Here is a 27,849-nt window from a genome sequence, read left to right on the forward strand (position 1 = left end):
GAATTTTTTGAAAGTAGCCAGAGAGAATAATAATGTGTTGCCTATAGGAAAACACCAATTCAAATGACAGTAAGTTTCTCATCAGAAATATGGGGGCCAGAAAGAAATGGAAAAATATTTCTATTTTGAAAGTATTGTCAGTTGAGAATTCTGTGTTCAGCAAAAATGTCCTTTAGGAATGAAGGTAAAAGTTTTAAGTATCTCCAATGAAAGCTCAACATTCAGAAAACGAAGATCATGGCATTTGGTCCCATTACTTCATGGGAAATATATGGGGAAACAGTGGAAACAGTGTCAGACTTTATTTTTGGGGGCTCCAAAATCACTGCAGGTGGTGACTGCAGCCATGAAATTAAAAGACGCTTACTCCTTGGAAGGAAAGTTATGACCAACCTAGATAGCATATTCAAAAGCAGAGACATTACTTTGCCAGCAAAGGTCTGGCTAGTCAAGGCTATGGTTTTTCCAGTGGTCATGTATGGATGTGAGAGTTGGACTGTGAAGAAAGCTGAGCGCCGAAGAATTGATGCTTTTGAACTGTGGTGTTGGAGAAGACTCTTGAGAGTCCCTTGAACTGCAGGGAGATCCAACCAGTCCATTCTAAAGGAGATCATCCCTGGGATTTCTTTGGAAAGAATGATGCTAAAGCTGAAACTCCAGTCCTTTGGCCACCTCATGCGAAGAGTTGACTCATTGGAAAAGACCCTGATGCTGGGAGGGATTGGGGGCAGGAGGAGAAGGGGGCGACAGAGGATGAGATGGCTGGATGGCATCACTGACTCGATGCATGTGAGTCTGAGTGAACTCCAGGAGTTGGTGATGGACAGGGAGGCCTGGCATGCTGCGATTCATGGGATCACAAAGAGTTGGACATGACTGAGCAACTGAATGAAAGAAAACTAAAAGCATTCATCGCCAGAAAGAATCCTTTAAAGGAATTTCTAAAGGAAGGTTCTTAGAAAGAAAATGGTATCAGAAGGAAATTTGGAACTTCAGGGATAAAACAATCAGCATCAGAAATGGTAAATACCTGGGTAATTTAATAAGTTATTTTCCTATTGAGTTATTTTAAATGTATCTGAGGACTGAAAGCACAACTCTATTTCACAGGGATTTTATTTTATGTAGATGTAATACAAGTAGCACAACATCAACAGGAGTAGATAAGGGTCAAAATTGTTTCCAGGGTTTTTACAAATCACTTAAAGTGGTTAAAATATAGATTTTAAGCAGACTGAGAAAGTAAGTATATATATTTTAATCCCTAAAAGAACCAATTAAGAATCTGCTACAGGCAAATACAAATAGAATACTGAAAAGTATTTAGATAATCCAAAAGAAGGCAGAAAGGGGGAAACAAAAGAATGAAAATTAGGACAAATAAGAAAAAATAATGAAATGAAGAACTAACATATCAACATTTGTATTTAATGTAAGTGGTCTAAATAAACTCATAAAAGACACTGTTATGACTCAACTGTATACTGTCTATAAGAAGTTCAATTCAAATATAATGACATAATAAAAGAAAATAGATATACTACACAAACACTGGAGTTTCTATATTAAAATTTTTACTTGAAAGCAAAGTAAATTAATAGATATAAAAAAAGAACTAGAAGACCTAAGAATCTTAAATATGTGTGCAAATAACTGAGCTTCAAATACATAAAGCAAAATTTGACAGGATGGAAAGGAGAGATAGAGACATGCATAATTATAATTAGAATCTAATACTCCTTTCTCATTAATATATGGAACTAATAGAGGGAAAATTAGCAAGGATATGGAAGGCCTGAATGACACCAGAATCCAACTGACATTTATAGAATACCCTACCAACAGTAGAATGCACATTCTTTTCAAATGCACATGAATCTTTAATCCAGAAACAGCATATTCTTCTGTGTCATAAAACAAACCTTCAGTTCAGTTCAGTTTAGTCGCTCAGTTGTGTCTGACTCTTTGCGACCCCATGAATCTCAGCACGCCAGGCCTACCTGTCCATCACCATCTCCCGGAGTTCACTCAAACTCACATCCATCGAGTTGCTGATGCCATCCAGCCATCTCATCCTCCAGAGTTCACTCAAACTCACATCCATCAAGTCACTGATGCCATCCAGGCATCTCATCCTCTGTTGTCCCATTGTCCTCCTGCCCCCAATCCCTCCCAGCATCAGGGTCTTTTGCAATGAGTCAACTCTTCGCATGAGGTGGCCAAAGTACTGGAGTTTCAGCTTTAGCATCATTCCTTCCAAAGAAATCCCAGGGCTGATCTCCTTTAGAATGGACTGGTTGGATCTCCCTGCAGTTCAAGGGACTCTCAAGAGTCTTCTCCAACACCACAGTTCAAAAGCATCAATTCTTTGCCGCTCAGCTTTCTTCATAGTCCAACTCTCTCATCCATATATGACCACTGGAAAAACCATAGCCTTGAGTAGACGGACCTTTGCTGGCAAAGTAATGTCTCTGCTTTTGAATATGCTATCTAGGTTGGTCATAACTTTTCTTCCAAGGAGCAAGCGTCTTTTAATTTCATGGCTGCAGTCACCATCTGCAGTGATTTTGGAGCCCAAAGAAATAAAGTCTGACACTGTTTCCACTGTTTCCCCATCTATTTCCCATGAAGTGATGGGACCAGATGCCATGATCTAATTGAAATCATACAAAATGCATTCACTAGTACAATCAAATTAAATTAGAAATAAATAAAAAATAAGAAAATCTCCAAACACTTAGAAATTAAACTTCAGATCCTTAAATAATACCCAAGTCAAGGGCAAGGTCTCAATAGATCTGATAATATATTTTGAAGTGAATGAAAATTAAAATACAGACTATCAAAATTTGTAGTATTAAATTTTGTGATAGCAGTGGTCAGCAGGATGTTTGTAGCAATAAGTACTTATATTATGAAATAAAAAAGATCTCAGTTCAATAATGTAAGCTTTCACCCAAAGAAACTAGAAAGAGGAGAAAAATAAGCCTTAAACCTAAAACAAGCAGAAAGAATAGAAAGACAAGAATAGAAATCAATTAAATTAAAAGAATATACACTGATCTATAAAAATTAAAAGTGATTCTTCTTATACTCTTTAAAAATACTAATAAAATAGTTAAGCCTCTAACAAAACTATCCAAGAAATGATAAACGTTACCAATATGGAAATTGAGTGTTGGGAAAACACTGCAGACACCACTGACATCAAGAGTATAAAAGAGTACACTACAAACAATTGTACAAGTATTAAATCTATTATACAGATGAAGTGGACCAGTTCTTTGAAAACCATTAACAACCAAAACCACAATGAAATATGAGACAACTGGAATAGACCTAATAGTATTAATGGAATTGAATTTGTAATTAAAAACTTTCAAAAAAATCCAGACCAAACTTGATTCACTGATGAATTCTACCCAAGAAATAATATCATATCTATAAAATCTCTTTCAGAAAGTAGAAGAGGAAATTCTTTCCAACATTTAAAGCAGAATATTGTTCTGATATTGAAACTAGACAAAGACAGTAAAAAAAAAGTATAACAACTAACAACGTTATTACTAACACAGATGCAAAAAATATTGACAAAACATTAACAAATAACCCAGGGATATATATATTTTTAAATGCACCATCACCAACTGCAGTTTATCCAGGATGCAAGGCTGATTCAGTATTTGGAAGTTGATTAATGTAATCTACCATGTTAACATGGTTAAAGGAAGAAAAATCATGCCAGATGCTTTTTCTGTATCAATTAATAAGAACATTGTAATTTAAATTACTAAAATAACAGATTAAAAATTATGATTTATATCATAATAGCATTTACAATGAAGTTCTTAGCAAACTAGGTGTAAAAGAAAATTCTTCAGCCTAATAAGACAGCATCTATTACAAAAGTATCATAATTACTGGTAAAAAACTGAATGCTTTTCCCCTCAGGATGCGAACAAGATTAGGCTATCCAATCTCACCACTTTTATTCAACAATATTTATCATTGTCTTAGCCAGGGCAATAATGTAAGAAAGAAAATAAGTGCTTAAAGACTGGAAAGCAAGAAAGAAAACTCTATTTGCATATGTACACTTGGTTGGTTTGTTGGTTGTTTAGTCACTAAGTTGTATCCAACTCTTCTATGATTCCATGAACTGTAGCCTGCCAGTTTCCTCTGTCTATGGGATGTTCCCAGAGAAGGCAATGGCACCCCACTCCAGTACTCTTGCCTGGAAAATCCCATGGACGGAGAAGCCTGGTGGGCTGCAGTCCATGGGGGTCGCTAAAAGTTGGACACAAGTGAGCGATTTCACTTTCACTTTTTACTTTCATGCATTGGAGAAGGAAATGGCAACCCACTCCAGTGTTCTTGCCTGGAGAATCCCAGGGATGGGGGAGCCTGGTGGGCTGCTGTCTATGGGGTCGCACAGAGTCGGACATGACTGAAGTGACTTAGCAGCAGCAGCAGCAGCATGGGATGTTCCAGGCAAGCATACTGGAATGGGTTGCCATTTCCTTCTCTAGGGGATCTTCCCATCTCAGTGATTGAACCCACATATTCTGCATTACAAGCAGATTCTTTGCCACTGAGCCACCAGGGAAGCCTACATATATGATTGTCTACATAGAAAATCTCAAGGAATGTACTACCCAAAACAGAAAAAAAACCTTATTAGGTCTTATAAGTGAGCTCAACAAGATCTCAAGATGCAGTGTCAACAACAGACAGATCAGTTATATATGCTAGCAATGTAAACTGGAAACCAAAATCTATAAGAGAATATCATTTTCAGTATCTCCAAAGAACATATAATGCTCAAGTGTATGTTTAAGAAAAACATGTATAAAATCTGTAAACCAAATAAATGACTAAATACTTAAGAATCAAAAAATCTGAATAAAGGAAGAGATATACTCTGCTCGTGGATTGGAAGACTCAACATAAGAAAGATGTCAGTTCCCCCCAAGCTGAACACACTCTTCACCAAAGAGGACATAAAATGGCAAATAAGTACATGAGATGCCCAACATCATTATCTACTAGGGAAGGGAAATTAAAACCACAATGAAATGCTACTTTACATCAATTTGAATTGCTAAGATAAAAAAAATATGTATACTAACAATGTAAAATGCTGGTAAAGATATAAAACAACTGTATCTGTTACACACTGATCATGGGAATTAAAAATGGTATGATCACTCTGGAAAACTGTTTGGCAGTAACTTATAAACATATACTTACCATATGACCCAGGAATCATGCTTCTGGGAATTTACCCTAGAGAAATAAAAACATATGCTCACACAAAAACTTTTCACAAATGTTTGTTCTTGTGGTTGTGCTCAGTTGCCCAGTCATGTCTGCCTCTTTGCAACTCCGTGGACTATATAGCCCAACACCAGGCTCTTCTGTCCATGGAACTTTCCAGGCAAGAATACTGGAGTGGGCTGCCGTTTCCTACTCCAAGGGATCTTCCTGACCCAGGAATCAAACCTATGTCTCCTGCATTGGCATGCAGATTCTTTACCACTATGCCATGCAAATTTTTAGAGTAGTTCTATTTGTAATTGACCAAATTTGGAAACAACTTTAGTGTTCTTAAATATGGATAAATAAACTATGGCACATTCATGTGATAGAATAACTACAGAGCAGTAAAAAAAGACTAGGTGTTGACATGCAACATCTCAAATGAATCTCAAAGGCTTTATGTTATTGCATACTGCTTGACTCCATTTATATGTTATTTGGGAAAGGTAAAACTGTAATACAGAGACTAGTTCATGACTGCCAGGCTGAAGGGTGGGCAGAGGGTGTGACTATAAAGAAATAGCAAGAGAGAGTTTTTTGGGGGTGATGGACTGTTCTTTATTCTGATTTTGATGATGGTTACACAAATCCATGCATGTGTTAAAATTCATATAACTGTAAAAGTCTGTAAACTTTATATAACTGTAAAACCCTAAAAAGTCAATTTTACTCTATAATAATTTAGTTAAAAAAAGAGAACAACAACAACAAAAAAAAACCCAGGCCTTTATCAAAGTGATTATCCATCCACTCACTTGCAGCCGTGTCCATATTCTTAATCCTCAAAAGAATCACTATTTAGACATTCATCTCATGGCCACATGTTCAGAAGAACTCCCATAAGAAGGCTTGTATGGATAAATAATGCTTTGAATGGATAAATAATGCATCAAATGGTAAAAATTCTAGAAATATAAAAGGCAATTGTTATTTGTTGTATTTTACTGCTATTGTCATTGTCTTTTTTTTTTTCTTTTTGTAAACAGATTCATTTTGGAATTCAGCTTCCTTCAATACTGAGACTTCATACCTTCATTTCCCCACGTTCCGAGGAGAGCTTAGTGCTGACGTGTCTTTCTTTTTTAAGACCACAGCCTCTTCAGGGGTGTTTTTAGAGAACCTGGGAATCACAGACTTCATCAGGCTAGAGCTGCGAGGTGAGTTGTCCACCCTGCACAAAGCCACTGGGGTACTCAGTAATTAACAATAACCTTGGTGGTAACCTAACTCCTAATACACTGACATGCTTCCTTTGTCAATTATATTTTTTCTTAAATACTAAGTGGAAAGTGAAACAGTAATTTCCGAAACACACAACAGTCTGTACAGTTCCTTGTTGTCTTAATTCTATGTGCAAAAAGGGTATTAAACCAAACTGGTCAAATAACTTCTTACTAAATCACAACATTATGTGATTTAATTGACTAAACACATTGTTTATATATATGTAGACAAAACTTAATGTCTTGCTTTCTGAAATTTACCTAGTGCTTTTAAAACTTCATAAAGGTTTAAATCACCTTTAAATAAAATCATTTCTATGTATAAAGTCAGATAAAATATTAGTTTTGCTTCTGTAGGTAAATATCTCTATTGCTTAGGGCTTAGCAGGATGAACAGTAAACTCTGGGGAGAAATACATTAAAATCAGCTTCACCTTCCTTTTTTCAGGATACAGGTTTATTCTCTACCCCAACCCCTCCCCAACCAACTCAGACTGACATCTGTCTGCATCCCTTGTGTGTCTTCTTTCATAAGGAGCATGTCATGGTGGTTTTTTCAGATCTACTCAAGACTGAATTTTCCCTCCTGTGAATGAACTCGGGCATCTCTCATATTTTTATTTCCAGCCCCAACAGAAGTAACCTTTTCCTTTGATGTGGGGAATGGGCCCTGTGAGGTCACAGTGCAGTCTCCCACTGCCTTCAATGACAATCGGTGGCACCACGTGAAGGCAGACCGGAACGTTAAAGAAGCATCCCTTCAAGTGGGCCAGCACCCTCGCAAGACCCGACCTGCCCCAGCTGATGGGCATGCCCGCTTGCAGCTCAACAGCCAGCTTTTCGTGGGTGAGTGCCGCTGGCGGCTTCTAACTGTACTGTGCTCTGAGTGCAAAGACACACCAAGAGGAGATCGCAGCTACAACAGTAGTGATGATAACAGCTGCCACGACTACTATAGGCACTGGTGGGAGAAGGAGGTACTGCATAAAATCCTCTTTAACTCTCTCCTCCCACTGTGTCCATAAGTTCGTTCTCTACGTCTGCGTCTCCATTCTTTCCCTCAGATAGGTTCATCAACACTATTTTTCTAGATTCAATACATATACATTAATATACGATACTTGTTTGAGCCCAGCCTGGTACTCTGTGATTCTGTGATTACCTAGAGAGGTGGGATGAGGGGTGGGAGGGAGTCTCAAGAGCAAGGGGAGATATATATATGTGTGTGTATATATATACACACACACACATACATGAGTGAAGTGAGTGAGTGAAGTCACTCAGTCGTGTCCAACTCTTTGCGACCCCATGGACTGTAGCCTAACCAGGTTCCTCTATCCATGGGATTTTTCCAGGCAAGAATACTGGAGTAGGTTGCCATTTCCTTCTCCAGGAGATCTTCCTGACCCAGGGATTGAACCCAGGTCTCCCGCATTGTAGGCAGACACTTTACCATCTGAGCCACCAGGGAAGATATATGTATATATATATAATTATGCCTGATTCACACTGTTGTTCAGCAGAAATCAACACAACGTTCTAAAGAAATTATCCTCCAATTAAAAGGTAAATTAAAAAGAAAGTGTTATGAACTGAAAAGGAACTTTGAGACTGAAAATGCAGGCAACTCCATAAAGTACAGTTCTGATGTTAGCTCTGGGTAAATTACATCCAGGGGATGATGAGCCAGAGGCATTCACAGTGGCATCTTGTGCCATGGAAAGGGATCCTGGGGGAATCTGAAGGGGCAAAGCTAAAAATAGAATCTGACTACCAGTGAGAGGACGCATGGCCCAGTCCTAGGATTTTTCTGCCCCCATGGAGATCTCATGATCACCTGCATCAGCAAAAGACACTTCCAGTTTTCATATCAGGTGAAGGCAAGGGTAAAGGTTGGTAGGGAAATATCTGGCTGGGATGCTTTCCTTGTGAGTAGGCTAAAGATCAGTCATCCAAAAACAGGGGGGCGGGGTGGGGTTGCAGGGCTAAGATGGAGCCAATAAAGAAAAAAGAGTCAGTGAGGTTCAGCCACACAGACACTGTGTACCAAGAACTCATTTAATATGAGTATCTCTGCCATAGATTATGTGACTCAATGGCTCAGTCATGCCCGATTCTTTACAACCCCATGGACTGTAACCCACCATGCTCCTCTGTCCATGGGATTCTCCAGGCAAGAATACTGGAGTGGGTTGCCATTTTCTACTCCAAGGGATCTTTCTGACCCAGAAACTGAACTCACATCTCTTGCATTTTCTGCAATGACAAGTGGATTCTTTACCACTGGGCCACAGATTATTATACCCAATTTACAGATGAGATCATGGAGGGTCAGAGAGATCAAGGGACTTGATCACAGAAACCCAACTGGAAGGGAAATCCAAACCCCTGTTGGACTGATTCCTAGGCTTGCACTCAATATCATAGATGATTTATGTTTGTTTCAGTTAACTCTGTTTATTTAAAAAATTAGCATTTTTCTATCCATTTCTCTCATTTCACTTTTTAGTGAAGTTAGAGAATCAGACTTGTAATTGGGACAAAATCCTCCAGTGTCCCCCCAAAATCAGACGGTTGGAGGCCAGTCCGACAGAAGCAGCCTCAGGTGACTCTGCACGGCAGTATTTAATCCAGCCCAGTGCCCGGTTCCTCTCCACCCTGCTCCCTCTCTGCTGCTCTCATTGCAAGCTTCATGTTTAGAACCAGAGTGGACTCATTATTCTGCTGTCCCTTCTTTAAAGATAAACACTCTGGGTAGTGGAAGTCTTCCCTCTAATTTACTTGCTTAGTCTTTATTATTGTTTGTTTTTCCCAAAGGGAGGAATAAGTTTTGCTACATTGCTTTTTAGACAACTCTATTCTAATTTGGAAACTAAGCAGATTAACGAAGTAGCTCTCACTTGGTCTGATCTCACGTATTTTAAAGTAAATAAGGACACAGTCCAATTAAAAATTGATGTAAATCACAAATTAGCACAGAGTCTGCTTTGCCAGAAGTTACCTACTACAATGTTCAGGAACGGATGCTATTGAATGAATTTGTGTGTGTGTGTGAGAGTGTGTGGTGTAGCCCATAGCACCATTAAACTCAGCTTCAAGCACATTAGTTCTCACTGAGTCGAGGAGGCTTCCCTGAAAGTTATCAAATTGTGAATCAAACTAAACAGTTCTATTTTCTGATTCAAATTCTGAGGATTAATTAACAGAACTTCTAGGAACAAAGTTTGAATGGAAACCTACCTAGAGCTAGTATTTCCATTATGGCAATGTTTCTAAATCCTGAGGTGTTAGTTGAAAATTCAGTGAATCAGGATCTTTGGGAATAAATCCAAAATCTGTTTTTAGCAGGCACTTCAGATGACTCCTGTGCTCCCATATTTATTATGTTCACATGATAAATGATATAAAAATAAGGAGATATATATTATTTGGTTGATGTTATACCACCTAACCTCAGAGCTTCCAGGATGGAGTGTGAAAGGCCTGAGGTCCTAGATTTTGGTTTTACCTCTTCTGCCTTCTCCTTCTTTGGTCTCTTCTCAGTTCTTTTTCACAGCTTTATTATTCAGAGCTCATCTAAGTAAGAATTAGCATTATATAACACACACAATATATATAGGGTTGGCCAAAAAGTTCATTTGGCTTTTTCTATAAGATGTTACAATAAATCTTAAATGAACTTTTTGGTCAATTGAATACATAAATTTGTAATACATCTATTATACAAAAATTTTAATATATATAAAATACATGTACAAATTTATGTACCACACATTTGTAATAAATATTACATTGCAAAGATTTTTAACTATATAATCTTTATTATACATGTCACTGTTTATAAATTTAAACTTTAAAAGGATCAGTGGTCTTCATTTTGTCCTTTAAGAGAGGAACAAATGTAAAAATGTAAGTCTTTCTAAATTATTTAAAATAAATATTACCAAGTTCACCTTAAAAAATATTTTTATTAATGCTTTTAACTCAGTGCCATTTGATGATTCTTAACATTTGATCACAGACTATGTTTTCAGAATTGTATTTGTTCATAAAACTTTGAACGATGACTTTTTTGTCATTATCTATATGGGGCTTCCCTGGTGGCTCAGAGGTAAAGAATCTACCTGCAATTCATGGGGTGCAGGAGATCCAAGTTTGATGCCTGGATCAGGAAGATCCCCTGAAGGAGAGCATGGCAACCCATGCCAGTGTTCTTGCCTGGAGAATCCCATGGACATGGATAGAGGAGCCTGGTGGGCTACAGTCCACAGGGTCGCAGAGTCAGACCTGATGACTGAGCAAAGACCAGAGATACGGCCTCAGTTCAGCTGAAGGTGAAATCTTGAATAAGACACAGAGGAATGCGTTTGCATTTGCAGTGTTTCCCTTGTAGGTGGAACCGCAAGCCGACAGAGAGGCTTCCTGGGGTGCATTCGGTCTCTGCGATTGAACGGGCTGGCCCTGGATCTGGAAGAAAGAGCCATGATGACCCCAGGAGTGGAGCCAGGGTGTCCAGGACACTGCAGCACGTACGGCCATCTGTGTCACAATGGAGGGAGGTGTAGAGAAAAGCGCAGAGGGATCACATGTGACTGCACCGTCTCTGCATATGACGGGCCATTCTGCGAGAACGGTGAGTGTGCCCAAGGAACAGGGAAAGGCTGGAGCACGAGAAGTCCATGAAGATGCCTCTGGTATTTGACTCTGTAATGAAAAGATAAGGCAGTTCTCTGTGATTAGCTGAAATAGAATTGTTTCTATCCCAAATGCCTCCATTTCCCTTGGGAGGAGGTAAGCTTGTATTCTTAACAAGGCTATGACTACTTCTAGTAGATCAGAGGGGCATCAGTGAGGTCTCCTTGAGGAAAGCAGTAAACTTTAACGTGCATTTACACTGGACATTTAATTTTGCATTTTTGAGGCAATAATAAAATACTGTTACTCAATTCTGGGTTATGGGATATGGAGGGATTATCTCTTTACTTAAGCTTTATTATTTTTCATTTTAATTTTTTTTAATTAAAAAACAGCAAAGGAGGAGGTCCCTGGTGGCCTAGTGGTTAGGATTTGATGCTTTCACTGCTATGGCCCGGGTCCAATCTCTGATCAGGGAACTGAGATACTGCAAGCCATGTGTCACAGCCAAAATAAAAACATATAATACTAAACTAAAAAATACCCAGCAGAGCATGACATTATTATTTTTCCCTTTTGACATATTTGAGGATTAGAAATATTCTTTGCATATATAGAAATATACACAATAAGACATGTGCACTTACATATTGCTAATGCAACCAAAATTGCTTGCCATTCCAGACATTTCTGCCTATTTTGGAGCTGGCTCCTCGGTGATCTACAATTTTCAGGAACATTACAATGACACCTTTAGCAAGAACTCCAGCTCCTTCGCAGCTTTATTTCATGAGGATCTGACATTGACAGGAGAAATGGCCACACTGAGCTTCCGGACCACAGGGACACCCAGCTTACTGCTCTATGTGAGCTCATTCTATGAGGAATACCTTTCAGTTATCCTTGCCCCAAACGGTGAGTGTCTTTACTTTAAGAACAAGAAGACTGACTTGGGTGGTGTCCATGTCCTGGCTATTGTAGATAGTGCTTCTGTGAACATTGGGATACACATATCTTTTTGAATTATGGTCCATCAACAGAGGAATGGATAAAGAAGATGCAGAGCAGATATGCACAAAAAATTACTCAACCATAAAAAGCAACAAAATTGGGTCATTTGTAGAGGTGTGGCTGGACCTAGAGAGTGTCATACAGAGTGAAGTAAGTCAGAAAGAGAAAAACAAATACTGTACATTAATGCATATATGTGGAATCTAGAAAAGCATATAGATAATACTATTTGCAAATAGAGACACAAATGCAGAGAACAATTGCATGGTTACCAAGAGGGAAAGGGTGGGGGTGGGAAAAACTGGGAGGTTGAAATTGACTTATATACACGGTTGATACTATGTATAAGATAGAACTAATGAGAATATACTGTATAATATGGCAGTGGGGTGAGGGAGTCTTGCCTTCTGAAATTAAATAATTAGTTTCACTGTACGGATATGCAGCAACACAAGAGATGACTCTACACATGGACATCACCAGACAGTCAATACCAAAATCAGATTGACTATATTCTTTGTAGCCAAAGATGGAGAAGCTCTAGACAGTCAGAAAAAACAAGACCAGGACCTGACTGTGGCTCAGACCATGAACTCCTTATTGCCAAATTCAGACTTAAATTGAAAAACATAGGGAAAACCATTAGGTCATTAAGGCATGACCTAAATCAAATCCCTTATGAGTATACAGTGGAAGTGAAAAATAGATGCAAGGGATTAGATCTGATAGACAGAGTGCCTGAAGAACTATGGATGAAGGTTCATAACATTGTGCAGGAGGTGGTGATCAAAACCATCTTCAAAAAAAAAGAAATGCAAAAAGGCAAAATGGTTGTCTGAGGAAGCCTTACAAATAGGTGAGAAAAGAAGAGAAGTGAAAGGCAAAGGAGAAAAGGAAAGATATACTCATCTGAATGCAGAGTTCCAAAGAATAGCAAGGAGAGAGCAGAAATCTCTTCTAAGTGAACAATGCAAAGAAATAGAGGAAAACAATAGAATGGGAAAGACTAGAGACCTCTTCAAGAAAATTATAGATACTAAGGGAACATTTCATGCAAAGATGGGCACAATAAAAGACAGAAATGGTAGGGACCTATCAGAAGCAGAAGAGATTAAGAAGAGTTGGCAAGGATACACAGAAGAACTATACAAAAAAGATCTTAATGACCCAGAAAACCATGATGTGATCACTCACCTAGAGCCAGAAATCCCACTCACCTAGAGCCAGAATGCGAAGTCAAGTGGGCCTTAGAAAGCCTCACTATGAACAAAGTTAGTGGAGGTGATGAAATTCCAGCTGACTTATTTCAAGTCCTAAAAGATGATGCTATTAAAATGCTGCACTGAGTATGCCAGAAAATTTGGAAAACTCAGCAGTGGCCACAGGACTGGAAAAGGTCAGTTTTCATTCCAATCCTAAAGAAAGGCAATGCCAAAGAATGTTCAGACTACCACACAATTGCACTTCTTTCATGTTCTAGCAAAGTCATGCTCAAAATTCTTCAAGTGAGATTTTAGCAGCACCTGAACCATGAACTTCCAGATGTTCAAGCTGGATTTAGAAAAGGCAGAGCAACCAGAGGTCAAATTGCCAATATCCACTGGAACATGAAAAAGCAAGAAGGTTCCAGAAAAACATCTACTTTTGCTTCATTGACTACACTAAAGCCTTTGTCTATGTGGATCACAACAAACTGTGGAAAATTCTTAAACAGATGGGAATGCCAGACCACTTTACCTGACTCCTGAGAAATTTGTATGCTATTCAAGAAGCAACAGTTAGAACTGGACATGGAACAATGGACTGGTTCAAAATTGGGCAAAGGAGTATATCAAGGCTGTATATTGTCACTCTGCTTGTTTCACTTATATGCAAAGTACATCATGTGAAATGCTGGGCTGGATGAAGCACAAACTGGAATCAAGATTTCTGGAAGAAATATCAATAACCTCAGGTATGCATATGACCATCCTTATGGCAGAAAGTGAAGAGGAACTAAAGGGCTTCTTGATGAAAGTTAAAGAGGAGAGTGAAAAAGCTGGCTTAAAACTCAACAATCAAAAAAGGAAGATCATGGCATCCAGTCCCATCATGTCATGGCAAATAAATGGGGAAACAGTGGAAACAGTGACAGACTTTATTTTCCTGGGCTCCAAAATCACTGCAGATGGTGACTACAGCCATGAAATTAAAAGACGCTTGCTCCTTGGAAGAAAAGCTTTGACAAACCTAGACAGCATATTAAAAAGCAGAGACATTACTTTGTTGACAAAGGTCAGTATTGTCAAAGCTATGGTTTTTCAGTAGTCATGTATGGATGTGAGAGTTGGACCATGAAGAAGGCTGAGTGCCAAAGAATTGATGTTTTTGAACTGTGGTGTTCAAGAAGACTTCAGAATCCTTGTGGCAGCAAAGAGATCAAACCAGTCAATCCTAAAAGAAATCAACCCTGAATATTCATTGGAAGGACTGATTCTGAAGCTGACGTTCCAATACTTTGGCCACCTGGTGTGAAGAGCTGACTCATTGGAAATGACCCCGGTGCTGGGAAAGATTGAGGGCAAGAGGAGAAGGGGATGACAGAGGATGAGATGATTAGATGGCATCACCAACTCAATGGACATGAGTTTAAGCAAACTCCAGATACAGTGAAGGACAGGGAAGCCTGGTGTGCTGCTGTCCATGGGGGTCACAAAGAGTGACTGAACAACAACAACATATGTGAGAATTGTATAATAAAGAAGGCTGACAGCCAAAGAATTGATGTTTTCATACTGTGGTGCTGGAGAAAACTCTTGAGGGTCCCTTGGACAGAAAAGAGATCAAACCAGTCAGTCCTAAAGAAAATCAACCCTGACTATTCATTGAAAAGACTGATGCTGAAACTGAAGCTCTAATACTTTGGCCACCTGATGCAAAGAGCTGACTCATTGGAAAAGACACTGATGCTGGGAAAAATTGAAAGCAGGTGGAGGAGGGGATGACAGAGTATGAGATGGTTGGATGGCATCACCTATTCACTGGACCTGAGTTTGAGCAAACTCTGAGAGATGGTGATGGATAGGGAAGCCTGGCGTGCTGCAGTCTGTGGTGTCAGAGTGCCAGACACGATTGAGAGACTGAACAGCAACAACACTGTTCATTCTGAAAGACGGTATCTCATTTTATATATAGAAAATATTTCCTCCTCCTTGGAAATGAAATCATGAAGTGTATTAAATCATATCAAACCCAATTTCCTTGAGCATCAGATAAATGTGATTGTTCTTTACCCATCAGTGGTTGGGAAGTCAGTCATGCCCTGTTGCCTGCGTGCGTGCTAAGTTACTTCAGTCATGTCCGACTCTGTGACCCTGTGGATTCCAGCCCTCCAGGCTTCTCTGTCCCTGGGATTCTCCAGGCAAGAATACTGGAGTGGGTTGCCATGCCCTCCTCCAGAGGATTTTCCTAACCCAGGGATCGAACAAGAGTCTCTCATTTCTCCTGCTTTGGCAGGCGGGTTCTTTACCACTTACACCAGCTGGGAAACCCCCATGCCCTATCCACGTGTAAAGAAAAGTAGAATGAGTGTTCCCTAACCCATGGTCACCAGGAAAAGTGCAGAACTAACACTCTCCCATTAGAGAACAAAACTAACCTTTAACCCTTTCTCATGGAGAATAAAGGGAGAAACTTCTGGAAAAGATTTCTACAATCACTGACTAATAGAATCTATTATAGGTGATAGCATAGTTATGGGTGGAGAGTGCATCTGTGAAGAAGAGCAGTGTGTGGATTGGGCAATTTGAATATTGTAGCAAATCACTCACTTTTCTCTTTTTGCTATTTCTTGATTATGGTAGAAACATTAGAAAATATTTCTGGTTGTGCAAAAAAAATAATGTAAATGTCAGTGATACATTAAAATGCATTAAAGTAAGTCACATTAAAAGAAGTTATGCTTGTAGAAACTGAAAGTTAATACAAAATTGCTTGAGGTTTTACCATTTAATAATACGAATACCACATGAATAATTAACTTCAAGCCTCACTTGGTGTTTTCATATGCTTAACTTGGACTTTTTCCTCTGGTTCAGGAAAATGGAAGAACTTGGAAAAACTGTTTGGTCTTGACTTTTAAGACTGTGTAATTGGATTCTGAATATGGCCCCAGAACAGCACATAAATAATTGCTAGTCTGGGAAAAATGACTGTATGCACTCAAGTAAAGGCTCCATAGATTCAAACTGTATTAATTTTTTTTAATGTGTGTTAGGACCTGCATTGCCAGTTTTTGTAAAATTCTATTTTAGTTAAAATGTCATTTTTCTCTTCTTTAGGAAGTTTGCAGATCAGGTATAAACTAGACAGACACCGAGAACCTGATGTTTTTAACTTTGGTTTTAAAAACCTGGCTGATGGGCAGCTTCACCATGTGAGGATTAACAGAGAAGCAGCAGTGATGTTTGTAGAGGTAAGGTCGTAAATTCAACAACAGCAACAGTAATCAAAATCATGATGCTCAGAACGTATAACTTAAAGCCAAAATTCGATAAATCCTAATAAAAGAAATACACATTCGGTACTGTCCTTCCATAAGTCTAGGATAGGAAATGTAGTCAAGATGTTTTATTTCATTTAGCAATGTTAGTTTATCAAGAGACTGTCAAAAGTTTTTATTAATATTTGACCTTTTAAAATACCATGCTCTCCTCACTGGTTTCACTTTATTTGATTGGGAAATATTGCCTAGTTTTTAATAGGGACTACTGGAGATATTCCAATGGGAACCTATTCCCATTGGATTACAAAAGAACAAATGCTACTGAAATTTAAACACACAGTAAAAAGCAAGATATTGCTTAAAGTAGAACTACATTTTGAAAAACAGTGGAGTCTTTAAATTATGCATTGTCGCTGGGTTTTGAAGAGTAATCTTTTATATTGAATCTGTATGAATAATACATTTTTTTCTGTTCATGTTATAAATTTCCTCTAAATAAGTAAAAACTTTGAGGTTCAAAGTAGCTCTTGCATCTCTTTTGAGCACTGTACCAATTATGATACTTAAATCATGAAGACAAATGTAGGGGAAAAGGATGGGGTGGAGTGGAATTTGAGGTGCTATAGAAGTTGTTTATAAAATATGAACATATGGATTATTTTTTATCATTTTTCTTGGTTTTCCTTTGATTCCCATCCTTTTATCAAAATTGCTTGCCATTTTGATGTTTACATCTTGTGGAACATTTAATAGGTTAACCAGAATGCAAGGAGACAAGTCATCCTGTCTTCAGGGACAGAATTCAATGCTGTCAAGTCCCTTATGTTGGGGACAGTTTTAGGTAAGTGGAAGAAAGAGGGCCCCTCTCCCCCTACCACCCTATGATTGAGATCAGAAGTGTTAAGTTGCAAATATGGGAAGCATTCATCATGCTGAAAGAAGCTCCTTGACATATTCATGATTTCCCAGTGAGTGACAATCAAGGTAGAAGCTTGCACTCTTGTCTGAGTGCACATATAATCACGACTAAGTGCTGCTTGTGAGTTAAACAGGAGCGTTCCTTGAAAACTGCCTCCACACTTACCCTCTCACTTAGCAATCAAGCATAATGAAACTTTGCATTTTTCTAACAATTCAGGAAAGACAAAATCAAAGCAGATAGCAAGTTCACAAACTCTTTAGTAATCAGGGGTCAAATGCAGAAATCATTTTAATGATAAATCTAGACTTAGCCTTAAGAAAAAGCTACTCTTAGCAAACAAATAAGATTAGAGCTGTGACCTGGGCCCTGCCTTGCCTGTGGGCTGAGGTGAAATGTTTTCATTACTCTCAGCTACTCTTGGAAAATCACACTCTAAATATCCCACAGACGTCCTGTCCTTTATGGCTGCTAGTTATTCTCCATAAAACTGCCAAAGTAAAAGCATACTTTACTGTTTAAATGTCAAAACCCTGATCTCTTTTTTCCCCCTTTTCACTGAGAATTACATTGAAATAAAAACAAATATTGAAAGGTATTTCTTTTCTTTTTGATTATTTATAAACTATATTATTTATTGATATTTAAATGTTATCTAGGGGAAATTCTCCATGGCACATTTATTATTCCTTCTCTAGTACTTGTTATTCATATAATTTTGTTTTGTCCTAAATAATCGATGGAAACTTACTAGGTGTTCAGTCATTTATGCATTGATTCTTTTGGTCATTTCTTCTACGCTACATATATATATAGTACATCACAAACTTGAGAATGTTAGAGAAGGCACATGAATGGATGTTCCAAAATATGTCGAGAAGCATAGTAACTATTAAAACTATCACATCTTTCAAACAGATGGACAATAAAACGATGACTTCTAATTTTTCAGACAGAGGAAATGTTATGAATCCTAGTGCTTTCCAAGGGTGCTCTTGTAAATGGTAATAACAAAAGTGTAAGTTTTAGATACTACAGCCTAACTGTTAAAAAGCCCAGCTGTTAAGAAGGGTAAGAAGAAGGGTAAGAATATAGTTTTAGCTTGGTATGGTAAATAACAACTTCATGCTGAAGTGGTGATGGTCCTGCACTGTAATCATCCCTTAAAGATGGATATAGAATCTGTCTGGCCTTGATAATGTATTTGGTAGACAGGCAGCTTGTGCTGGATATCTTTTCCTGTGGTTCATTGTTCTTCACACTCCCCACATGTGGGATAGTGGTGCTGTAATTAACACAGAAATAAAAATGAAAATATTTGCTTCTCATTGAATGCTGGGAGATGTTTATACTTATCATAGCCTATTGTAGAGGTGAGTATTCCACTCTCTAATGTGTCATTTGGATGTTTACCAGGCACTTCTGACATCTCTGTTTTCATGATATTAGTAGATTTTTTATTCTGTTTAAATAGTGGCATAATTTTAAAAGAATGGGAAAGCAAACAAAAACAACCCCCCCCCAAAAAAGAGTTGGAAAAACAATTCAAAAGAATAACTGCTTTCTCAACTTTCACCCATGAGAATGAGAATATATGTTTAAATAGAGATTATGAAATTCCTAAAAGCTCAAAGACCACCTTGAGTTTTAGAGAACAGGGAGATAAAACCCTCTCTTTGGTTGTCAGCCTAACATAATTATTTTTAATATTCAAATGGAGAACAATTTGCTCCCTTTTTATCTGATTTTGAGCTCTACTCTCTGGCCCTATTGATCTTTGGTTTGAGAAAAGTAAGTAATCGATCACCTAAAATGTTTGCAAGGGGCTTCACTGGCAGCTCAGTTGGTAAAGACTCTGCCTGCATTGTGAGAAACCTCGGTTGGATCCCTGGGTCGGGAAAATCCCCTGCAGAAAGGAATGCCTACCCACTCCAGTATTCTTGCCTGGAGAATTCCATGGACAGAGGAGCCTGGCTATAGTATTGGAGTCACAGAGTCAGACACAACTGAGCAACTAACACTTTCACTTTCAAAGGATGTGCAAGCCTCATAGCTGCATTTCTGTCAAGTGGGTGCAAGCTGTGGGTGGAATAATTGTCCTGTCTGCACCTAGATCTGATCCCTCCGCTGCTGTAGAGGAGAAGTCTGTGTGCACTCTTTTCCCAGCCCAAAGGACAGATATGGTCAAAACAAACACATCACACACAACTCCATGCCCTCAGTGACTACAGCATCCAACAGGAGAAATGAGGCATGTTCAGAGATGCCCATGTCCCCACGTAGAAAGTTGCCATCAGTAGGTATGAAATTGACAAAGGAGTATTCTAAAGGCAAATTAGGTTCAAATGTCTGATCTATAAAGAAATAGGCAATAGATTATGGAAATCAACTTAATTACTAAACTGTATTATATGAAAAGGTTCATTTTAATTAAAAAGTAGAATAGGTTTTGTTATATGAATTTTTATTTTCCTGTGATTTAATATATAGAGAACAGTAGCATGGAATTGAAGGTGTTAATGTTTTTATTCAAGGATGATATATTCAAATGCATCTCTCTCAGGCCATAAAAATTAAAGTTGAAACTCAGCAATGAAGTTTATAGCCTGAAGCAATTGAATCTAATAAAATTATAAATATTCATTTCATCTGTACCTAGAGGTATGTATCTTGATCAAAGGCTAATAAAACTTTTCATGTTTTGGATAACTTTATCTTTGGATGGCTTCTGTTCTTCTACCACTCTCAATATCAGTTACTGAGAATAAGACTACAGTTTTGTATTTGGATTTGGCAAGTAGGTAAAAATTCACTTCGCTAACATAGTAAAATAGACCAACAGATTGGTTAATAAGGAACTATTAAATTCTCTGGAAAGTTGTCCCAAACTATGATGAGATATCTAGTACTTATTTTTTTTGTGTGGAGGTATTTTTACAATCTTGTAGAGGAGAAAGTCATTCCAAACATGTTTAAAAAAATCAGGAATTATTAAATTAAAGAGTTTAAAATTACAGCATGAGATTTAATAACATCTATAAAGAAAAATATAAATAAGGTTAAGGGACCAAAAACAATAAAGTGGTCAAAATTTTGTAATACAAAATAATAATTAAAATTCTCTAACACAAGATAATAAAATGTCTTTAACATACATAATTCTCAAAATCATTAAGATTCTGTTTAACGCAAAAGTATATAGCTATTAAAGACAATATAAAACTATATTTATTTCCATGTACAACATTGACATTAAGTAAAAGAAGCAACGTAGAAAGCCCTACATAGAGTCTGACCTCAGTATTTCTTGTTAGCTATTTTGGCTCATGGATTTATCCATTCTGAAATGTTTGGTGGTTCCTAGTATGTGCCTGTATTTCACTGGACATTTTGAATGCCTCATAGCAAAACACATACTGTACCTGCCCTCAAAGCACTTGTGATATAATACAAAATATAAACAATAAAATAGTGTTTAATGATTAACTAATCTAGTTAGTTATTATTATTGTTTTCCCTAGTGAGTTTTGAAAAACGCTTTGAAAGTGACTTCTGATTAACAGTCCCTACGTTCTTTCCATTCTTCAATGATTGTATTAGTGATGACCAATCAGGTTAAGTTTTCCCAATTACTATAAAATAATTTCAGTATAATCCTACTTTAAGTGTAAATCTTTGAATTTCTAGTGTTCTGTGTAGTTTTGACTCTGATAGGACTTATAATCCCAAAGTATGAGAACTTTAAAATACCAAGTAAGGTACCCTAGCATTTTTGCTACTTTTTATTTCTCTAAAGATTTTGTATAATTGATATTCTATTCATTTTGGGTTTTGAGCATTTAAAAAAAAACAGCCAAAATAGCAAACCTCAAATATCAAAACAAAACAAACTAAGGATATATCTTCCTGTCTTTTCCTAGGGGAGAATACAGTTCAAATCAATATAGTCATGTGAATAAACTTTAGTAGGCCAATTATCTGAGTGGGAAAAGAAATCCACTGAAGGACTGTATGTGGAAATGGAACTCCATATATGATAATTGGGTAATAAATAATTCATGGAAATTACCTACTGAGATCTGCATGGAGAAACTAGAGTTTAGATATTAAAATTCCCTTGACTTATGTGACATGTATTAGTCTTTCCTATACTCTCCCTAAGAATTTATCTCATTTAGAAGAAATTTATGTAGAAAGACACAAAGAGTTTATAAAATTTCAGGAATATGAATGTAAATGCAAAAATGCTCAGCAAAGTATTAACAAGTCTAATGTAATAATATATAACAATTATTATATGCCATGACCAAGTAAGATTTCTTCCAGGAATTTAAGGTTGGCACAACAGATAAAAATCAATGTAATTCACTATATTAATAGAGCTAAGGACAAAAAACACATGATCGCCTCAATAGACACAGAAAAAGCATTTGAAAAAAATCCAGTATGCTTTCATAGTAAAAATACTGAACAAATTAGGAATGAAAGGAACTTCCTCATGTGTAAAAAAGGCATCTGCAAAACCCACACAGCTATGGTGAAATAATGGAAGTCTTTCCCTAAGATCAGTAATGAGATAAGGATGTCCACTCTTACCATTTTTGTTCAAGACTGTAGTACAAATTTGAATGAGGGCTACTAGGCAAGGAAAAGAGCAAAAAATATCCAGATAAAAAAGGAAGTAAAATTATCTGTATTTGTAAAGGACATGATCTCCATGGAAAAAGCTATTAGAACCAATATGTAGTTTTGGCAAAGATGCAAGATCAACACACAAGAATTTATTGTATTTCTATATACTAGCAATGAATAATACAAGGATAAAATGAATGAAATATAAATTCTATTTACAATAGCATTAAAAGAAGCAAATACTTTGAAATAACTTTAACAAAAGAAGTACAAGATATGTACAATGAAACCCATAAAATATTGTTGGAAGGAATTATGCAAGAGTTACATAAATAGAAATATATCTGTGTTCATGCATTAAAAGATTCCGTGTTGCTAAGATGGCAGTCAGGACCACCTGACTGCCATCTTAGCAACACGGAATCTTTTAATCCATGAACACAGATAGACCTGCCTCTTGAGAAACCTATATGCAGGTCAGGAAGCAACAGTTAGAACTGGACATGGAACAACAGACTGGTTCCAAATAGGAAAAGGAGTACGTCAGGCTGTATATTGTCACCCTGCTTATTTAACTTATATGCAGAGTACATCATCAGAAATGCTAGGCTGGAAGAAGCACAAGGTGGAATCAAGATTGCCAGGAGAAATATCAATAACCTCAGATATGCAGATGACACCACCCTTATGGCAGAGAGTGAAGAGGAACTAAAGCCTCATAATGAAAGTGAAAGAGGAGAGTGAAAAAGTTGGCTTAAGGCTCAACATTCAGAAAACGAAGATCATGGCATCTGGTCCCATCACTTCATGGCAAATAGATGGGGAAACAGTGGAAACAGTGGCAGATTTTATTTTTGGGGGCTCCAAAATCACTGTAGATGGTGATGGCAGCCACGAAATTAAAAGACACTTACTCCTTGGAAGGAAAGTTATGACCAACTTAGATAGCATATTCAAAAGCAGAGACATTACTTTGCCAACAAAGGTCCATCTAGTCAAGGCTATGGTTTTCCCAGTGGTCATGTATGGATGCGAAAGTTGGACTGTGAAGAAAGCTGAGTATTGAAGGATTGATGCTTTTGAACTGTGGTGTTGGAGAAGACTCTTGAGAGTCCTTTGGACTGTAGGGAGATCCAACCAGTCCGTCCTAAAGGAGATCAGTCCTGGGTGTTCATTGGAAGGACTGATGCTAAAGCTGAAACTCCAATACTTTGGCCACCTGATGCAAAGAGTTGACTCATTGGAAAAGACCCTGATGCTGGGAGGGATTGGGGACAGGAGGAGAAGGGGATGGCAGAGGATGAGATGGCATCACTGACTCGATGGACGTGAGTTTGGGTGGACTCCTGGAGTTGGTGATGGACAGGGAGGCCTGGTGTGCCGCAATTCATGGGGTCGCAAAGAGTCAGACAGGACTGAGCGACTGAACTGAACTGAACTGAAGATGGCAGTGCTCCCCAAGTTTACCTACAGATTCCTATCCAAATCCAAATGGCCTTTTCTACAGAAATTGAAAAGTTGATTCCAGAATTCACATAGAAATGAAATGGTTCCAAGTAGCCAAAACAATCTTGAGAGGAAGGATGAAGATGGAGGTCTCATCCTTCATGATTTCAAAACTTAGTACAAGGCCACAGTAATCAAAACTATGTGGTATTGGCTTGAGTGAAAGTGAAAGTCACTCAGTCGTGTCCGACTCTTTGCGGCCCCATAGACTATACAGCCCATGGAATTCCCAGGCCAGAATACTGGAGTGGGTAGCCTTTCCCTTCTCCAGGGGATCTTCCCAACCCAGGGATCGAATCCAGGTCTCCCGCATTATAGGCGGATTCTTTACCAGCTGAGCTAAAAGATACATAATGATTAGCGAACTAGATCAACAGTCAAGAAGTAAAGCTATGTATTAATGATCCACTGACTTTTAACATTGGTGCCAAGGCCATTTAGTAGAGGGAAAAAAAAAAAATAGTCTCTTTGACAAATGGTGCTTGTCCAACTGGATATCCCCAAGTTTAAAAAGTGAGGTAGGACCCATACCTAACACCATACACAAAAATTAACTCAAAATGGATGATAGACCTAACTTTGTAGCTAAAAGTATAAAATTCTTAGAACGAAACATAACTGTAAGTCTTTGTAACCTTGGATTAGGCAATGATTTCTTGGAGAAGGTTTTTCAAAAGCCTTGGGTTAGATCAAAGTTTCTCAAAAGCATAAGCAGCAAAGAAAAATATATAAATTGGACCTCATTAAAATTAAAACTTCTGTAATTCAAAGGACACTATTAAGAAAGTAAAAAGACAACCCACAAAATGAGGAAAAATATTTGCCAGTCATGTATCTGATAAGAGACTTTTATAGAGAATATATAAAGAACTATAACTAAACAATAAAAAAATAGGTAAAGTAGTTTAAAAATGACCAAAGGTTCTGGGTAGACAGGTTTTAAAAGAAGACACACAAATGATGAGCAAAAAATGTTTAGAATAACTAGTCATCAACAAAATGCAAGTCAAAACCACAAGATATCATTTCACAACCTTCCCTGTTGGCTCAGCAGTGAAGAATCCACCTGCAATGCAGGAGACACGGGTTCTGTCCCTTGGTTGGGAAGATCCCCTGGAGGAGGGCTGGTAACCCACTCCAGTGTTCTTGCATGGAGAATCCCATGGACAGAGGAGCCTGGTGGGCTACAGTCCATAGCGTCACAAAGAAACAGACAAAACTGAAACGACTAAGCACACACACACCGTTTCACACCTAATAAGATGGCAATGATCATAAAGACAGACAGTAGCAAATGTCATAGAGGATATGGAGAAATTGGAACTCTTGTGCATTGCTGATGAGAATGTAAAAGTGTGCAGCTGCTGGGGAAAAACAGTTTGGCAGTTCCCTAAAATGTTAAACACAGTTACCAAGTGACCCAGGAATCCCACTCACAGGTAAATACCCAAAGAAATTGAAAAATATATATCCACATACAAAAAGTGTACACGAGTCTTCAGAGAAGTGTTATTCATAAGAATTAAAAATTGGAAACAACTCCATTGTCTATCAACTGAGGAACAAACAAAAGTTGTATACAATGGAATGCTAGCCCATAAAAAGTAACTAAGTACTCATACATGGGACCATATGGATGAACCTTGAAAACATTACACTAAATGAAAGAAGATAAACACAAAAGATTACATATTGTATGACTTCTTCTATATGAAATGTCCAGAATAGTTAAATCCATAGAAACAGAAAGCAGTTTAGATTTACCAGGGACTGGGGGCAGGTAGGAGTGAGGAGTGACCACTAATACGTACAGGATTTCTTTGGGGGTGATAGATTCTGCAGTTACATGCTGGGAATAGTTTTATAACTGTAAAAAACCCACTGAACTGTACACTTTAAAAGGGTGAAATTTATGAGATGTGAATTGTATCTGAATACTAAAAAATCCATTAGAGATTTATTTCTTTTGCTAATAATGCATTTTCTGCACATGTCCCTGGGAGAGTTGGAACACTGAGTCGTAACTGGACATTTCTTCTATTGTATGAATGAGTTTATTCAAGAATAGGATTTTATGGAAAACAGAGAGGGAAGAACTTGGACCTCTGAATTGGAGTAAGGGTATATCAAGGAGAGGCTACATGAGCCTACTCACAATTTACAGAAGGACTGATGAGCTGAAAGCAGCAAACATGTAGAATTCTGACAATGTTTCTTTGTTATGTGAAAGACTACTCAAATGTTATTACAGGAAGAGTCTTTTTAGTTTACTACAGACTATTCTTCCAATTGGGCTTCCCAGAGTGACTCAGTGGTAAAGAAGCCATCTGCCAAACAGGAGATGAGGGTTCTATCCTTGCGTTGGGAAGATCCCCTGGAGGAGGAAATGATAATCCACTCCAGTATTCTTGCTAGGAAAATCCACGGACAGAGGAGCCTGGTGGGCTGTAGTCCATGGTGTCGCAAAGAGTCAGACACAAGTTAGTGACTAAACAACAATTATTCCAGGAAATACCTTCTGGGAGTGCTTGTTAAAGTGCTCAGAGTTTCAAATCACCCCTGATTTCTTCCCGGGTATTGGCTGCAAGTGCCAGCGATAGTTTGGTGTGGTGGAAGTAGGGTGCAGGGAAGGGAGAATAAGTCACTTCTTGCTGACTCTGAAAATCAGGTCCCTCCAATGATGAATTGTTCAAAAGACAGAGTGAAGATTCTACTTAGCATCATTTTCTAATCATGTCATTTATTTAGCATAAAGGATGTTCACTGTTGTTTCATCAAGTCCAAAATAAATAGCAGGTTGATATTTATATTCAGTTTAGCCAATTCCATTTGCCAAAATGTTTTTTTAACATTTGTTGCATATAGTCATGGTTCACTAGCTTTTTTGCTTGATAGTCTTTTGTTGCATGAATATACCAGTTTGTTTATTCTCATGTTAATGTGAAGCTGAATTACTTCCAGTTTGGGCCTGTTAATCTTCGGTATCAGCTTTATAATTTAGCAGTTACTCCAAAGATTACTCAAACTTGATTTATTACATTCTAATTTGAATGTACACTTCCCAAACTACATAAAAACCTTATTTGTATTCCCATTTTACTTCTTCTTCCACCCTTTTTGCCATTGTTGTCATGCACTTCACTTATGGATATTATTTTTTCCTTAAGATATTATTACTGCTGTTGTTTCAACAGTCAGTATTCACTTAACTACATATTTACACTTTCTGATGCTCTTAATTGCTTCCTGCAATTCTATGGACAACTCACTTTTCCTGATACTCGCTTGCAGATGAGAGCCTTAGGGAATCTTGGAAATACTCTTTTTGCTATTCTACTGTTTACTGCTAGTGCCTTCCAGAAGCACTGTTCATTGTGGGTAGCAGAATTCACACACACCTCAATTCTTTGCTCCTTCCCTTCCTTGTGGACCTTTCATCAACATGCTTGTTCCTCACAAAACCAGAAATCATCTCTTGTGTTAGAATGCATGGCCTTGGCAATATATTTTAAAGGCAACACTAGCAACATCTGAGACAGCTGAGAATGTTTATGTCCTGAATTGTTGGAAATCTGATACTGCTCTCAAGATTTTGTACCATAGACATTTTTTAAGAGAAAAAATAGATTAAATCTGTTTTCATTCAAAGTGATTTAAGGGGGTTTACTCAAAATTACAGTGGAAATGAACTTTATTATCAGCCATTATCACACTCTTTCCTAAACTTTTCTTTGCTTCACATTCACACTCAAACCACTTTCTTGTCCCCTCCTTACCCTACCTTGAAGGTGCACCTGTTTTGCCCTTATTTCTTGTTGATGCCTGTGTTCTCAAGCTAAGGGTTGATCAGACATTTTCATCCTAATATGTAAATTTTTAATATGCATTAAGTTTTGCCTAAGGTTTCCTCCACTTTTTTTTTCTTTGCACTTAAAGGGAAAATTTTTTAGCCAAAAGGAAGGATCCTTAAGGACGGGATTTCAGGAGTCAGCTAATAGGGAAGACAGATTCACACTGTGTTTCTAAGTACAGTTCTGTTAATTTGAATGCTGACTTTGTGTGGACATAGGGCCGTAAGACTTGTTTCTACTCTCAATTCAACATACTTGTACCCCTAAACC

The 27,849-nt window shown here is 37.7% G+C and overlaps 1 protein-coding gene across 2 annotated transcripts in view; it reads left to right on the forward strand.

The window, feature by feature from the left end:
* LOC129650319 (contactin-associated protein-like 3) overlaps positions 1-27,849 on the forward strand; it is a 171,594-nt gene that overhangs the window by 131,428 nt on the left and 12,317 nt on the right. For both annotated transcript variants that reach the window (XM_055578662.1, XM_055578663.1), the window contains exons 14-19: positions 6,306-6,476; positions 7,170-7,388; positions 10,936-11,175; positions 11,862-12,092; positions 16,508-16,641; positions 17,425-17,512. In XM_055578662.1, coding sequence (XP_055434637.1) covers positions 6,306-6,476; positions 7,170-7,388; positions 10,936-11,175; positions 11,862-12,092; positions 16,508-16,641; positions 17,425-17,512 — 1,083 coding nt within the window. The remainder of the gene's footprint in view (positions 1-6,305; positions 6,477-7,169; positions 7,389-10,935; positions 11,176-11,861; positions 12,093-16,507; positions 16,642-17,424; positions 17,513-27,849) is intronic.

This window comes from Bubalus kerabau, chromosome 4, assembly GCF_029407905.1.
Source record: "Bubalus kerabau isolate K-KA32 ecotype Philippines breed swamp buffalo chromosome 4, PCC_UOA_SB_1v2, whole genome shotgun sequence".
NCBI lineage: Eukaryota > Metazoa > Chordata > Mammalia > Artiodactyla > Bovidae > Bubalus > Bubalus kerabau.